Consider the following 18,609-nt stretch of genomic DNA (forward strand, 5'->3'; position numbering starts at 1 on the left):
ACATAATATTTGAGTGTATAAAAGTACACTATGTTTATATGTTGAGTAGATTTGTATATATTAGAGAGTATTCAAATGGATTATGATTTAAAAGCGTTAACATACTGAATATACTTAATTTTTGACTGAGAATATGTATATATTGTTTTTACATTTGTAATGTTTATTTTAATTTTATTCAATTTTTAACAAATGTTGTAATTCTTGTAGATTGACTGTCAAAATGCTGCTGTGACAAAACCATTTTCTCAAATCTATCTAACTATCTATCTGTCTATCTATAGGTATCTATCTATCTACAGGTATCTATCTATAGGTATCTATCTATCTACAGGTATCTATCTATCTATAGGTATCTATCTATAGGTATCTATCTATCTACAGGTATCTATCTATAGGTATCTATCTATCTACAGGTATCTATCTATCTACCTATAGGTATCTATCTATCTATAGGTATCTATCTACAGGTATCTATCTATCTACCTATAGGTATCTATCTATCTACAGGTATCTATCTATAGGTATCTATCTATAGGTATCTATCTATCTACAGGTATCTATCTATCTACCTATAGGTATCTATCTATCTATAGGTATCTATCTACAGGTATCTATCTATCTATCTATAGGTATCCATCTATCTATATGTATCTATCTATCTATCTATCTATAGGTATCTATCTATAGGTATCCATCTATCTATAGGTATCTATCTATCTATCTATCTATAGGTATCTATCTATCTATCTACATCTATCTATCTATCTATCTATAGGTATCCATCTATCTATATGTATCTATCTATCTATCTATCTATAGGTATCTATCTATCTATCTATAGGTATCCATCTATCTATATGTATCTATCTATCTATCTATAGGTATCTATCTACAGGTATCTATCTATAGGTATCCATCTATCTATAGGTATCTATCTACAGGTATCTATCTATCTATCTATAGGTATCCATCTATCTATATGTATCTATCTATCTATCTACAGGTATCTATCTATCTATAGGTATCTATCTATCTATCTATAGGTATCTATCTATCTATAGGTATCTATCTACAGGTATCTATCTATCTATCTATAGGTATCCATCTATCTATATGTATCTATCTATCTATCTATCTATAGGTATCCATCTATCTATATGTATCTATATATCTATCTACAGGTATCTATCTATCTATAGGTATCTATCTATCTATCTATAGGTATCTATCTATCTATAGGTATCTATCTACAGGTATCTATCTATCTATCTATAGGTATCCATCTATCTATATGTATCTATCTATCTATCTATCTATCTATAGGTATCTATCTACAGGTATCTATCTATCTATCTATAGGTATCTATCTATCTATCTATAGGTATCTATCTATCTATCTATAGGTATCTATCTATAGGTATCTATCTATAGGTATCTATCTATCTATCTATCTATAGGTATCTATCTATCTATCTATCTATCTATCTATCTATACGTATCTATATATATATCTATCTATCTGTCTATATATCTATCTATAGGTATCTATCTGTCTATATATCTATCTATAGGTATCTATCTGTCTATATATCTATCTATAGGTATCTATCTGTCTATATATCTATCTATAGGTATCTATCTGTCTATATATCTATAGGTATCTATCTATAGGTATCTATCTATCTATCTATCTATAGGTATCTATCTATCTATAGGTATCTATCTATCTATCTATAGGTATCTATCTATCTATCTATCTATCTGTCTATATATCTATCTATAGGTATCTATCTATAGGTATCTATCTATAGGTATCTATCTATCTATCTATAGGTATCTATCTATAGGTCTCTATCTATCTATCTATAGGTATCTATCTATAGGTATCTATCTATAGGTATCTATCTATCTATCTATAGGTATCTATCTATAGGTATCTATCTATCTATCTATAGGTATCTATCTATCTATCTATCTATCTATACGTATCTATATATCTATCTATCTATCTGTCTATATATCTATCTATAGGTATCTATCTATAGGTATCTATCTATAGGTATCTATCTATAGGTATCTATCTATAGGTATCTATCTATCTATCTATCTATAGGTATCTATCTATAGGTATCTATCTATCTATCTATAGGTATCTATCTATCTATACTTATCTATCTATCTATCTATCTATCTATAGGTATCTATCTATACGTATCTATATATCTATCTATCTATCTATCTATCTATCTATCTATACGTATCTATATATCTATCTATCTATCTATCTATATATCTATCTATCTATCTGTCTATCCATCCATATCCGGTAAGTGTGCTGACAGAAAACAGGTGAGGATATTTTAACTCAAGAGGTGTGTTTTGTTTCAAGAGAAGGAGCTCATAAACATTATCTCATTTGATTTCACCTTTCATTAAATGCATCAGTTGGAGATATTGTCAAACAAAAGGAATACAAAAAAAGACTGAGAAAGAATTGTTGAATCACACATTGTGTTCGTTATCTCTGGGATGTGAAACAAATGCTGTGCGTGTACGTCAGGCCCAGGCAGAGCAGGAACTCTTTGCCTCTAGCACCCTGGGATTGCATCTGACAATATTTATGCACACCAACTACAGGAAAAGTCCAAACACCAGACACATGAATATTACCTAAATGTGGGCCGACATTAGGAACTGTTTAAACATCTCCTAAACAGACAGACGACTTTGTTTATACAGGGGAAGATGTTTCTTTTCTTCCTCCTCTCTGTGAGGGAAGCATGCAGTCACGCATGAGCGGAGAATGGTTTTTTAAATTGCATATGCTTCACATGGCACTGGGAGTGGGAGAGGGGCGGGGGGTTTGCGTGTCTGGCCCTCCGCCAGTTGACAGCTCAGCTGGATATCGTTGAACACTCCGAACCCCCCTGCCTCGCAGCGTGTCACTTTGGGATTGTTTCCTCAATAGAAAGTTTATTCAACCTCTCTCTCTCTAAAGGCAGTGGACCAGCCATCCGTTCAGCTATTTAATCAGGGGACGGACAGGTTATTTTTCTGACAGGCCCGGGGCTGCTGCGCAATCCCTAATGAACAGCTTGATACAAGAGGAATTTTCTGACCGTTTTTTTAGCCTCAATTAATTCTGCTGTCCAAACAAATGAAGGCCACCACTCCCTGGACGCAGCGTCTGGACACAGGGGTCACCGTGTGTGTACACACAAACACAGCAGAGGTGAAGCCTTTGTGTGTGTGACCTGACGTAATGTAGTACCAATACAACGACCAGGGGAGTAATTGTATATTTAAACAGGGCTTCAAAATGTAAACATGCAATGCATACACACACACTCCCCCCCCCCCCCCCCCCCCCCCAGATACCCAGTGACTGACTGGATCTGATGAGGGACCTCATATTATTAAAAAGGTCAAAAACGGTCTATGGTACATGTATTCTGTCCATAGTGTCTGTTCAATGAAAATGAAGTTGGATCTATTCTAATCTTATTAGATTTTACTGACTAAAACAAGTACACAGTGATCATGTTTCAGAGCTACTACACTGCTACAACTATCAATGAATGAGCTGGAGTGTGTGTGTGTGAAAAAGAGGGAGGCGAGGGGGAAGAGCCAGAGGAGTCTGAGGAGTATTCCCTTGATTATTGTGGCATGGCAAAGTTTACACAAGAGTCATTGTTGAGCTCTGACCTCCTGAAAGGTTGTTCTGCCTGCTTAGTCTGCGCAGAGCAAAGCCCCCAGTGTGTCACATGCTTACTGGAATGCCAAGCCGGCTACCTTTACAGCAGATTACTATGATTGCCTGTGATGGCGCTCTCTTACTTCTAATTGCCCCTCTCTATACATCCCTACCTTCCCCAAGAGGCAGGGACAGGCACGCTCACTTATTTACTCACAACACAAATATTTGTTATTAGAATATAAGATAAAAGATTCTTACCTGGTCTCTCCTTGCCCGTTCCTTTGCTCTCGGCCAGCTTCTGTATTAAACTCTCCACTGAGGTGTTCTCAACGTTCCTCACAAATTCATTCTGGACCTACACAATCCAAAACAATAAAAAAGATTATTTCACAAAAGAAAATATGTAATGATTCAATAAATGTCGTCATAGTGGCCTTTACAAGGTATTCCTCTTGTTTGTGGACATATTGTTTTTATTTATTTATATTCATGTGGATTTGCTGCAACTATATAATCTCTGTGCCGTTGTCATCACATTGTGTTTTTTAAATTATTTTTACACTGATATGAACCTAAGTGTCTTAAGTAAAGTTATTTGTAATATTTTCTGACAGTTGCCTTCACTTTGAATAAAAAAAGAAATGGAAATACTGCACCATATATGTGTGAATGTTTGATTAATTTAGTGTCTTGTTGAAAGACTTACACATTTAATTGTTTGATTTATTTATCATTTATGCTCACCGCAATAAATAAGTTATAACGTTTTTAGTGAGCCTTGTACTGTTGTTAAATTCTCACACACACACAAACATTTGTTTTACTTTAACCACATAAGGTTAACTACATCCTAGTGCTGGCAGCACCGTTATTTTAAAACACACCAGCAGAGATGGAACAACACAATACATAATGTATGGTGGTTTGCCAGGCATGCTGTTAGCCTGAAGAATGAGAGTTTTTTTTAAAGTGAGGTGATTGTACGATACGATACGATACGATACGATACGATACGATACGATACGATACGATACGATATACTTTATTGTCCCCGTAAGGAAATTTGTTCTGGACTAGAACAGAAAGAAAAACTTTTGTAACTGCAATAAATCTATGAAGTCTTGTTCTTGTCAGCTACATACATTACATAATGTAATTATGGACACTTTAAACCTGCACTAAGTGAACTCCTTAGAGCAGGAGTAGACTTACAAATCGGTATGTCACGTTGATAATGTTTTTGGCCAAAGTTGAATAGCAATCTACTGTAGTTAGATAGGGTTTTCTCGCTTTAGCAAGCCTGGTCTACTTGGCGTGTTTCCTGACACCAGGATGCGTAGCCTGCGCGCCATCTGTGGAGGCCGCCCCACGGTGCTTTGCGTAATTGGCCCGCAGAAATATACTGTACTTTACTGAGTTTCTTTTGTGTCAGGTTGAATCATTGTAGTTGGCACTGTGGTCAGCTGAAGCCCTTTGGGCAGTATCAGAGGAAGGATAGTGTGTGTTTGCTTGTTTGTTTTGGATGTGCATGGGCTTGTGTGTTTACTGAGGGGGAAGTGAAAGCAGCGTATAGGCATGGGGATGAAGAACAGCGTTGAACTGTGCCATCTCACCAAACCATTTAGATGTGCGTGATACTGTAAGCGCAGAGTGGCTCCACCATCAAACAAACACACACGCAAAGACACACATATGTGTCTGCCCCCCAGGCCCCTGTGGAGAGGTGGAGTGCATTAGCCTTCTGTGCCCTTGGAGGAGAGGATGTTGGGGGGAGGGTGATGTGTGTGTGTGTGTGTGTGTGTGGGGGGGGCAGGAGGGAGGATGCGCGGTGAGGAAGTATGCTCGCTGCAGCACACGCGATCTGTCAGGTGCTGCTGCCATGACGGAGGGCAGTAATGTCAGCAACCTGCGTGCCCCGCTTGCCTCTCTCACACACACACAAAACACACACACACACCTCGTCCCATGGAGACTTTCGACCACATGCTCAAAACATGCCTCTGCCTTCAAGGGATCCCCATACACACACACACACACACACACACGCTCACTTACGAAAAACAAACAGAGCACGCAAACCTCACAGACACACCTGCCCTGAGTTTACTTCTCTGCATTTCTTCATACGTATACAGAGGTGGGAAAAGTACTATTTAAGTAAAAGTAGAAGTACCAGAGTGTGGGAATACTCTGTAACAAGTACAAGTCCTGTATTCAAAATGTTACTCAAATAAAAGTAGAAAAGTGTTAGAATCAAAATATAGTGAAAGTAGCGACAGTAAAAGTAGTCATTGTGCAGATTGGTCCATTTCAGAATAATATATATGATATGTTTTATAATGATTGATCATGAAAGTGTTCTCAAAGCTGGTAAAGGTGCAGCTAGTTTGAATGACTTTGTATACTGCAGGGTAGCTTGTGGATTTACTCCAGGTGGAACTAAAGTCTGATTTAACACTTGATTATATTTCACATCATTCATCCACATCTGTGAAGTAACTAAAGGTATTAAATATATGTAGTGGACACCATTTACCTCTGACTTGTAGAGGAGTAGAAGTACAAAGTAAAAAACATGTCACTCAAAATTGTACTTAAGTACAGTACTTGAGTAAATCTACTTAGTTACTACACCACTGTACATATGTCTTAATATATATCTATATATGGTATCTTCCTTATTCTACGGCTAACTTCCTCCCTCTCATCCTCTCTTACCCCGCATGCCCACCGAGCTGATACTGGCTGAATACCTGGAATGCTGACATGATCACTTGTAGATTTTAGTGACACCTTGGGTTACAGGTTTCCTCTGCTTTCATGCACTGCTCCTCCCTGTCATCTCTTGTCTCCAGTAGTTTAATACCACCCCCCCCCCCCTTCCCAAAACTGACAGCAGCTCCAACACTAAGCTCTACTTTTGGGGAAGCAATTCCTAAACAGTCAAAGTCAATACTAACTCCACTGAGTGTAGACCACCCTGTCTCCTCTGATAAAGTGACACACATGTCTTCAGCAGTTCCTGTTCACCTGCCAGTTAGGAGCTTTACTGAGGGTGTGACACACACACACACACACTACTATCACACACACACTACTATCACACACACACTACTATCACACCCAGCGGTGCAGGCCTCTTCACAGGCACTTTGACTGTCAATAAGAAGCTGCTAATGAAGCTTCAAGGTCATTTCGTCTTTCCTCATCAACAATGAAGAATGATGCCTAAAATCAGTGGAGTCACCATTTAAGCTTCTACCTGTTTGTTTTTACATATTGTCTATTCATACTTTTAATCTGTTGGAAAATATTTGGAAAGCTTTTATTGGTTGAATAAATTATTAAAGTTAAACAATTTATATATATATATATATATATATAATAATACAAAAATAGTTTTGACTGTATATATATTTTATTGTTATCTCGTTTGAATGTTGAAAATCGACCTTTCCTCATTTACCTTCAGCTTACCCTCACTCCATTAGCACACATTTCATATGAACTATTGAAAACCATATAAGAGTTTACTTTAATTTGTCTTTCAATTCTTAATTTGACTCTTGTGTGCAGAAATAATCAGGCACAGTGGATACAATTGTAAATGTACTGTATCGCGAGTCATTGGACAAGGTACGCGTCACTTATTGTTGCCGCTTTAGACTATATTACCGGTTACATTGGATATATTTAAGTAAGAACATGTGTCAATATAACAATACATTGGCTAATAAAATATCATTTAAGAAATGAATCAGTTGGACAAAACTCAAGAATCACTGTTTTGGAGGTTTATATTAAAACAGGTTCTTGCTCGAAGGAAAATTGCAGCACAAACGTTAATAACATTCAAAAATGCAAGTATATGCAAACGTATGAATGTGTGTGTGTTAGCTTGTCAGCATCAGGGCCTGTGGGCTCAGTGACTAAGCACAATGTTGCTTCACTCTCCTCCCTCACCCTCTTGCCTCCCCCTTATGTGATATTAACATCCCATAGTCCCTCACATCCGGTCTCCAGAGTATTGACCATTAAATCACTATTTCCTTGTCTGCTCAGGTTTTTCTTGTTTATGGTGGACTAGTCATATTTTAATTTGTCTCAGCAACAGGCAGCACTGGCCATCTCCTGCCCAAACTGTGAGGCTGAATAACCTGCGGTAGCCTGTCGCTCCACATCTTTTCCAAAGTGCCGACCAGGCTGCAGACTGGACTGAGACCCTTTTGGTGGAGCTGTGACGCCCTCTATGGGCAACAGCAGAACTACATCACAGCATCAGCTCAGAGAAGCTTCAGATTAATGAGAACAGAGCAACAGATTGTCATTAAGTCTTTCTGTGTGGCGCTGGTAAGTATGATTGCTGAATAAATAACTGAAAATAAATCTCTGGTTAATGTTAGATACTGATTAATATAGCTGTGGATAATGTTTGAAAGCCTTTAAAATCGTAATTGAATTGAACTTGATGCCATATTCTCAAACCTAAACACAATCTAGCAGGAACAAACACGCCTAGTGCAGCACTTCTAACTTTCTGACACAGGATTTGACGAGTGTTTGGACTTCTGGAGGTGTTTTAGATAGGCTGAGAGGGAGTTTTGATCAGTTTTTAATTGCCTGGCATAAAAGGCTGAATGGACCATTTCCTGGTTCTCAGTTAAACGATTAGCGAGATCAAAGACGACACTAATTGATATGACACACAGTGAACCCAATGAGCGGAGCCGCAGGTCAACAAGACACCTACTCCACCCACAGGAATGTTTCAGAGCATGTATGTGTGTGTGTGTGTGTGTGTGTGTGTGTGTGTGTGTGTGTGTGTGTGTGTGTGTGTGTGTGTACACTCACCTCTCCTATTTGAACGTGTGTTTCGTCGACGGACTGCGAGTATGACTGGATGATCTCCTTCATGTGGAGAGTGTGGTTTTCTTCAATGTCTTGGAATTTCTAAAAAACAGGGCGAGGTGAGTTATGGCACGGCGGAGCAACACACATATCAAATTAGTTTCATGCACAATCTGCATCATGGTGTCGTTTAACAGGCATGAAAACAAAAACAAGTTATGCAGAATAGGAAACTTCACTTCCTTATTCTGCCCCAGCCACTTCCTGCGTGTCTGTTTGGGTAGTCTATCGTGCTCGCACACACTTTAGTTCAGTGGTGTAAAGTAACTTAGTACATTTACTCAAGTATCATTTGCAGATACTAGTACTTTACTTGATACAATTCAGAGGCAAATCATGTACTTTGACTCCACTACATTTATGTAATCCCTTTAGTTACTTCACAGATCTGGATGAATGATGTGAAATATAATCAAGTGTTAAATCAGACTTTAGTTCCACCTGGAGTAAATTCACAAGCTACCCTGCAGTATACAAAGTCATTACAACTAGCTGCACCTTTACCAGCTTTGAGAACACTTTCATGATCAATCATTATAAAACATATCATATATATTACTAAAGGGGCCAATCTGCATAATGAGTACCTTTTACTTTTGGTACTTTTACATGAGTAACATTTGCAATGCTGGACTTTTACTTGTAACAGAGTATTCCGAATACTGTGGTATTTCTACTTTTACTTAAGTAAAAGGTATGAGTACGTCTTCCACCTCTGCTATAGTTCCTGGCGTCTCTTATTCCATACGTGAGACACATTGACGGAGGTTCATTTTGGCCTCAAGCAGTAGTATGGTGTAGACTAAATACTAGTGTTTACTCCCATTTAAGTCTGACTCAGGGTTAACGGAGGAGATAATCAAAGTGAGGATGCAGAGGAAGAAGAAACCACAAGCTCAGAGATAAAGAGCCACACGCTCCTGCATCTACACTACAGAGACAAATAAATAAGGCTTTTGTCATTCTCCACGGAAACAGATAGCATATGCTCACACACAGACACACTCGAGACAAAGAGGACACACATGTAGGACCCCTGGTGATGTCAGAGCACATGTGTTCAGTGTTTATAACTCATGTCCACATGTGCTGCGTTTGAGATGAGCCGTAGACTGTGATCCTGGGGGAGCAGAGCTGCTTTCGCTAGGGGGGGAAACAGAAACGCTACGCTAACTGGAAACATTTCTGGTGGCGGTGAGGGAGGATATGGAGGCCAAATTCTGTTGATCTGATTTTAATTTGGAGTTTATCTAATCAGTCCTTCAATATGGATCCAATCAGGGCTTTCCACAACGATTCCGTCACAGAGGAAAAAACACAATCTGGAGATGATACAGGGCAGACACACACACACACACACACACACACACACACACACACACACACACACACACACACACACACACACACACACACACACACACACACACACACACCACACACACACACACACACACACACACACACACACACACACACACACACACACACACACACACACACACACACACACACACACACACACACACACACACACACACACCACACACACACACACACACACACACACACACACACACACACACACACACACACACACACACACACACACACACACACACACACCACACACACACACACACACACACACACACACACACACACACACACACACACACACACACACACACACACACACACACACACACACACACACACACACACACACACACACACACACACACACACACACACACACACACACACACACGAGAGAGAGGGAATCCCAGTACCTGTGCTGTTTCTGCCATCTTCTGTTCAAACTCTGACTTGGCGGCGGCATATTTCTCCACGTATGACTTGTAGGTCTCCGTGGCCTTTTTGGCTTTCACTCCAGCCTGCAAAATATAAACAGCCATCATCAGTTTATGTACGATACACAAAGGCCCTCTGTTTTCACAGATCGACTGACAAATCAGCAAGGAAACCGAGCTCCACTTAACTTCTGAAGCCAAGCCGCTTCTGGGGTTAACGTTTCTGTATAGAGTGGAGTGTTAAGGCACTTCATCATGCCTTATTACTAAAACCATGACTATGAGGGTGTGTGTGTACGTCATGTGTGACCTCCCACCTTGTCCACATCTCTCTGGGTGGCCCCCTCTTTGCGGAGGCGCTCCTGCTCCACGGTTTTGGCATTGTAGATCTCCTTGGACTTCTGCAGAGCCTGAGAGGTGGTCTGGATGTTCTGCACAGCCTCAAGGGTGGAAGCCACCTCTTCTTTTGTCTGAAAACACACACATGAATAAAATACGATATGTGTCAGCCAGTGCTACTAACTATGCAGCTATTGTATAGTTAACGTAATACAGTTAACACTTGTCTTGGAATCCCCTTGGTTATCATAACTTAGTTACACTAATAACTTCCTTTCAAATGTTTAACAATTCAAATGTTTAAAAATGCTTTGTCTTCTGATTTTGAGGTGAATTGTGTCCATATTTATTTCATTTGTATTGCTGGGCCGATGTATTTGTTCATGGCCTCTCTGTGGCCATGGTTATGGTTATGTTTGCATTTCAAATTTCAAATTGTTGTGATTTTTTGTGTTGTGATTCATTTCTGTTGGTTGTATTGTGACTTGATTTGGTTTTGTCATTTTGTTTTGTTTTGTTTCCTTTTCACTGTTTGTACTATGTTAGGACCCCATTCAAAGTGAGATGGTTCATCTCAAGGGGTTTATCCTAAATAAATAAGTTTCAGTTAATAACAAACTCCATTTCAGTGTAGACAGAGGTCCTTTACTGCTCTATTAAAACCCGTTTGCAGTCCCTCAGTTTTATTCTGCAGCATGTGATAAAGAACTGCATAGCACATCAGGAAGCAGTTAAAATTATATAGCGGCTGTTAAAAAATATAAAAGTCTCTGCATTTGTTCTTAATAAACCACATTTGTTCCATCTGCAAAGCTCGTCACATTGGCTTACTTTAAGGACATAGAAGTGTTAAATAAAAGGGGTAATGACAGTGGCCACACAGTAAGCTTGGTCGCTTGTTTTACTCATCACCGTCTCTGAACCCTATTTGTTTCTCGTTTGGACACATTTATGGTATAATGTAAACATCCCCGGAGTAAGCTAAATAAATTATGTAGATTTTCTCAGGAGCCACTCCAAGACTCAGAGTGTTTATTTTGTGTTATTCACACTGCTTAGCTACAGTATTCACTGTGTCTGCAAGTAAGCCAAGAAACACAGTGTGAGAGGAGCAGGGAGTGTGGGGAGGTGACGGAGAGGCGCTGTGACGGAGAGACGCTGTGACGGAGAGGGAGAGGCGCTGTGACGGAGAGACGCTGTGACGGAGAGGGAGTGGCGCTGTGACGGAGAGGCGCTGTGACGGAGAGACGCTGTGACGGAGAGGCGCTGTGACGGAGAGACGCTGTGACGGAGAGGGAGAGGCGCTGTGACGGAGAGACGCTGTGACGGAGAGGGAGTGGCGCTGTGACGGAGAGGGAGTGGCGCTGTGACGGAGAGGGAGTGGCGCTGTGACGGAGAGACGCTGTGACGGAGAGACGCTGTGACGGAGAGGCGCTGTGACGGAGAGACGCTGTGACGGAGAGACGCTGTGACGGAGAGGGAGAGGCGCTGTGACAGCCTTTTTGTCATGCTGAAAGCACAAACACAACTCTGCCGGTTCAGAGCTCCTTTTTGACTTTGTGTTCTGTGGCTTCATGCATGAGATAAGAGCTGATGGTGTGTCTTGGTGAGGAGAGATAGAGTGAGGTTTTAAAAAAAAAGCTTCAAAGAATAACACTGCTGCACGCTATGTTTTCTCAGGATGGAATGAACTATTAAACAATTGAATTTTCTTGTGGAGAGTTGACTTCTAGGCAATAGTGACAACATTTTTCAGTGTATCAACTGCAGAGTAAAATGACCAATAACGGAGGAAGAAATAGAGGTGAGAAAAGGTCTATCTTTAAACTCTTATTTTGTAATGTTAACCAATAAAGATAAGCCTGTGGCAAGACTTGAGCATGAACAAGGTTTATGGGAAAGAATGGCAGACCAAAAGGGAACATTTCGGTATTGATAATGCCAAAACCTGTTTTTCATCCACATTTCTGATTTAAATTCCCATTTCTCAATATTACTCTGTATTTTATTTTGAGGTTTTTTTGGGGCGATAAAGTTGTCTTTGCAATTTATATTTTTAAACACTTTTAATGCAGATAACTCCTTGATTGACTTTTGAAAATAAGTATTTTACCCAGAAGAAGAATTGTTGTTATCATCTATTTTCATCCAAAAGCCCAAAAAATCATTTGAAAGGTGTAAATGTAAAGTCAATATAGCGTGACTTTAGCCCATTCTGAATCTTGGACTACAGACTTGCAACGTTTGGACAGTAGAAAAACAAATGCATCTGGTATTCCTCTCATCACAGAATCAACATAATGGTGGATGTTCAATGTTAAAAATGTTAAGTTTTCAGAAATGTTTTATTACAGCAGCTTCAGTTAAAACATCATTTGCGATTTGAGAAAGTGATTGCCACATTTCTTTTTCGATCTCCTTACCTTTTTGTGTGCTTTGGCCTGCTCCTCCACATACTTCTGGACCTCTTTTATAAGTTCCTGTAGTTTCCTCACCAGCTCCATGTGACAGCTGGCAAGCTTCTCTGTTGACGTCTTGACCACATCCCACACCGGAGCAAAAGTCCTGGGATTAAACAGAAAATATCCCATCAGAGAATAAAAAAAACTTATATTAATGCAAACTAGTCTTCACTCTGGAAAGCTACAATGCTGTGCACACTCACCCGAGCTGAGAAAAGTTGCCCGCTGACTTGGCAAGTTTGGTCATAGACCTGGCATACGCCTCTTCAATAGTACTCCTAGAAGAGAGCAAAAATACACACACACATTCATTTTTAAATAGTTATAAATGATCACAAATAACAGTTTAAATAACCACACAGTTAACAATGCCATGTCACCAAAGTTAACATAACAATGCCCTTAAAATATGTAGTAACACAAAGTTTTTCAAAGTTTGTGCAACTAGGTTCAAATAGGGCATGTCCCCAGTGCCAGAGTAGATCCCAGCCAGAAACACCCACTAACAACTAGCAACATCAATGTTTGACTACATGCACAGTGTGAGGGAAATACGTGTGGTTCCTCTTGTGATGTGTTCATAAACATCATGTCGGAGCTGACAAGAGAATGAAAGCTAGTGTTTGAATCCCCTGCTTCCCTCAATTTCCCTTTTTATTCTTTGATTCTGCGGCAAAGTGACAGGAGTTAAAAAAAACGCACACACAAAAAAAGAGCTGCAGCAGTGTTATTGTGAAACTCTGAATTATGCATGTCTCATTTAGCCTGCCTCTCTCTGCGAGTCACGTCACAGGAGGGAGGTCGGCCAGGGGGAAACGGGACAAACGCGCACACACACAGACATGATAAACACACACAGGTACATGCCAGCAAACATAGATAGAAATGCATTATAGGAAACTTCCTCATCTCTCTGTGAGCCAAGAATGGAAGTTTATTTGTAAACCTTTTGCATTTTTACTGACAAAGTGCCAGGAGAAACCTCTGCCTTTTAATAAAAACATTTTAAAAAACGTCATAGTGTTTGTACAGCGCTTACCACAATGACATTTTTAAATGCGTGTTTTACTGAAAGATTCTTTTTACATTCTTTTATATTAGTCACACAAAGTGTTTGAACCAACATTCAGAGGTTCAAAAAGCCAGACAATGACATTTAGCTTTGTTCATGTTTCCTGTCTCATATGTTGGAGGTTGTATCCTATGTTAGTTGCCATGTACTATTCAAGAACCATGCGACCCTAATGTGGCTTAAGGCGTCTAACTCAATTGTAATTCTTAGGGCTAAGATCTTATTATTTCCATCTTTTTTTTATATGGATATGATAAATGGTTTTGACCTGAAGCAGACTGTCTCTGGTGAAAACATTGTTTTTTTAAATGTTGACCACATTTAAATCACAAATGGTCTTCAGGGTGAAGTTCATTCTTGATTTACGTCACACGCTGAAACTGCAGTGAGCTCACACAGTGACAAGATAAAGGATACTCAAAACAGCTAAACACTAAAGAAATTCTACTCAGAGCTCAAAAGTGAACAGTTATAAAGAGACTGGAGCTCACACACCGGTTTCTTTCAGGTCAGATAACTGCGATTCATCACTTCAAATATGTTGTACGGACCTGTGTGCACCTGTTGGAGATCGTTCATTTCTATTTAGCTCTTGTAAAAGAATGTTGTATTGAAAGAAATCTGGGGTATATTCAAACAGTGCATGTAGATTCTTTGTCCAGCAGAGGGAGCCATTGTGCAGTATTCTAAAGTACAAAACAAAACATAAGCCTGGGAACTGAAACACCCAAGCCATCCTAGAAACTTGGACAGTGTTTATCAAATTAAGCAAAAATAAGCAATAATCTTACAATACAAATAATTAAATAAATCTCTTCTTGTCTCTTTTACGGATTATGTATTGATTCATTTGTTTAGTATGAACAGACATTCCAGCTGACTGAATAAAGTGTTCATAATTAAGCACAGTTAAAAGCTTAAAGATGATTGATTAGAAAGAATGAGTCTGAATGGTTTGAACAGTGACAGAGCTTTACCATCGGTGCATTTGCAATTTTATGCAGAAATTCTTCAAAAAGAGAATGGTTTTAATTTAGGGCCCCTGCCACCATGAATAATGTGCTAAAGAAGCTTATTTTCCCTGTGACCCAGCCATTAAGGTAATGTAACATAATCTTAGCTTTGTTTATTATTAATAAGACTTGCAGTCTTCCAATAAATCCAGTAGAAGGAGCACATTAAACCCTGCACCCAGTGTTATAATGAAGTGTCTGAGTGACGCAGTGAGAGAGGTGGAATCCACGGTTGAATTCCAGCGGTCGCCCATCCATCATGCGGCAGGTTATAAACACACACCTCTGACACAGGGAGGCTAATCTCTGTGGATGTGGAAAGAATTTTGTAAAGAAGGTATTATTATGGTATTATCCAGCTGCAGACACTGGGGGTGTGTAACACAATGTCAGGGTAGAGATAGGCTAAGGCAGGGGTGTCCAACTCAAATACACAGTGGGCCAAAATTAAAAAATGGGTACTAGTCGAGGGCCGGACTGGTTCAATGTTTATTGCAAAACTTATTGAAATGAACTTATTGCACATATTAAACCTGGAACTAACAAAGCTTAAATGATTGCCTATAAAAACAACATTAAACATTAAATAATCAGTTGCATTCATTTCTTATGGCTCTATCTGCAGTCATTTCTTATGATTACATTTTTCCACAGGCCAACAACAGCTTAAAAAAAACAATTTCCCTCAAAGAAAAAACCAAACATGCCCTGTTGTCGTGAGAGAAAAAGTGCAGAAGGAAACATCCATTAAACTAATGGCGCATTTCCACTACACGGTCGGCCTCGGCCACACTCGGTACGGCTCGGTACGGCTTGGCCGCGTTGGGCCTTAACAGGGCCGACTCACTTCATGCTGCGCTTCCATTACAGTTTAGGAACTGGGGTAGTTACTATAGTAACGCAGTGTAGGCGGAGCCGTGACGTCATCTTCAATGAGAAATCCAGAAACACAACACAGCCGTTAGCTGTGAGCACTCAGAGCTCACAGCTCCTTATATATGTTCAGAAACTAGACAAAAGTTAAACAAGTACACACCACAGACTGCCTGTGTCATGGTGAATACAGTCGCTGCTTTATTTATGTCTGTATAGGCCGTTGTTGTGAGTGTGGACGGTCGGAGCATATACTGCGTTAGCTTAGCCAATCTCCATCTAGAAAAACACGAATTTTAAAAGGTTTTTCGCCTGCCGTCTGTCTGCAGACTTGACAAAGCATTAATTCATGGTTTTTACTAACCGGTATCAGTATGTTGTTACTTCGGCATCATTTTGAAACGTGTATTACAATTAAATCACGGTCAAATATGTCCATCTTGTTGTAGTTCTAGCCCTCTTGCCAGCGCTCCTCTCTCTAGTTTAGCATACTCAGCCCGACTCAGCCCTGTTTGTTGGCCCCGATAGAACCACAATTTTCTAGGGCCAGAAAAGAGGGGAAAAAGTGGCCCCACGCCGTGCCGCGCCGGAACGAGGCCTAGTGGAAGCACAACCAAAAAAGGGGACGGCACGACACGGCACGCTTAAAGCGAGCTACGCGCTGCAATGGAAATGCGCCATAAGTGTGCTGCTCTGTGATGCTAGTTCAAGCCAGATACTTGGCATCTCATCTTGGGTGCAAGTTCATCAATGTTTGGGGTCAGGCTCTGAGCTGAGGAGATCCTCAGGATGGAGTGAAGGTGTGCGTGCAATATACCCGCGGGCCAGATCTAATAGTAATTAGAAATTATCCTGCGGGCCGAAATTAAATCCACCAAGGGCCTGATTTGGCCCACGGGCCTTGAGTTTGACACATGTGGGCTAAGGTTTATGCTTCTTTCACAAAGAGGTTAAGTTTGCATAACATTACCACAATAATCTACACCCACCTTCAGCTGTTACATTTATTCGTCTTTCAATGCTTGACTTGTATGTGGATATATTTATTTATTTTGTACACAGGTCTCTTTACAACGAGCAACTGATCTTAACAAGACTACCTGTTTAAATAAAGGACTCAATACAAATAATTCATTACATTTACAGTTCATTTATCTGATAAATATTGATTACCTCCTTGAAAAAAAAGTCATCTTCATGAGAACTACAGCTGAAATGATTAGTTGATTAATTGAATAGTTAATCAAGAACAGACAAATTGACAGATAGTTTGATTATCACTAAATAATTTCAGGGATTTTTAAAGTAAAAGCAGTGCTATTTTTATATATTTATTTATGTGCCTTTTTTATATTGTTTTCTTTATTTTGTGTATGTTTGTATATATACATATATGTATATACATTTTTTGTGGTATATATTTTCATCTTTGAGACAGTGCAAAACTGAATTTTGGTCTCCCTGTTTCTAACACAATCACAGATATTGATAATAAAGTTGACTTGTATATTCTATATTCTTTGCTTCTTAAATATGTAAATATGAGAACTGTTTTTCTTTGTCATATATAGTGAAATTCATTTCTTTTTGGTTTTCTGACTAATTGTAGACTGAACCAATAATGAACAAATAATTACTCAAGCTATTGTTGGATGCTACTCAATCGGAAGCTGTTGGTACCTGTTCATGTGGATAGTTATGTAAATTGTAATCCCTGTAATGATGCTGTATGATGTCCTTTTGTTGTTCTGTTTATGTTTTTATGTTTCATGTGGAACCTACTTGATCAGAGGCCTGTACTACGAAGCTGGTTCAACCTAACCTGGATATGTTTGAGTTAGCCGGTTGGCCCAATCCAAAACATACGCGCTCTGGCTAAGCTGTACTACGACGCTGGTTATCAAGTGGATCGCTCAAGCCAGCCGTGTCCTATCTAGTTAGGTGCGCGTTCACATGAAAGGGGTGGTATTTGGAGCATTCGACCAATCTCAAACATGGACAAGTGTACTGACAGCGCAGCGTCATACTTCCTGAATGAAAAGTGAACTTTATTATTAGTCAAATATGAAGAAGTTAAACTTTAAACATCCATGACTTAAACACTTTATCCAGGATAAAAGCCACATAGCTGCACCTGCAAGGTGAATACAGCTGGTAAAATAAAAAGTGTTTGAATGCGTACATTAACAGGTTTATGATATCACGAGTGGATCTGACTTTAATTACATTTGACTCGAGTGTTTCGTCAACTTAATGTGTTGCTTAAAATAATACTTCTGCATACAGTATGTGACACTGTGAGTGTTGCACGGCCAGATACGGCTCAAGAAGCTGACTCAAATAAGGAAATATATGATACATTATGATGTGATATGATATGAATGATAATGGGACACATCGACGTCTGCACTCACAGTGCCGCGGACTG

The 18,609-nt window shown here is 39.4% G+C and overlaps 1 protein-coding gene across 1 annotated transcript in view; it reads right to left on the reverse strand.

The window, feature by feature from the left end:
• fcho2 (FCH and mu domain containing endocytic adaptor 2) overlaps positions 1-18,609 on the reverse strand; it is a 54,471-nt gene that overhangs the window by 21,858 nt on the left and 14,004 nt on the right. The window contains 6 exon segments of the mRNA XM_034122815.1: positions 3,959-4,055; positions 8,552-8,650; positions 10,402-10,506; positions 10,740-10,892; positions 13,185-13,326; positions 13,427-13,501. Coding sequence (XP_033978706.1) covers positions 3,959-4,055; positions 8,552-8,650; positions 10,402-10,506; positions 10,740-10,892; positions 13,185-13,326; positions 13,427-13,501 — 671 coding nt within the window.

Source organism: Trematomus bernacchii, unplaced genomic scaffold (genome assembly GCF_902827165.1).
Source record: "Trematomus bernacchii unplaced genomic scaffold, fTreBer1.1, whole genome shotgun sequence".
In the NCBI taxonomy this organism is placed as follows: Eukaryota; Metazoa; Chordata; class Actinopteri; order Perciformes; family Nototheniidae; genus Trematomus; species Trematomus bernacchii.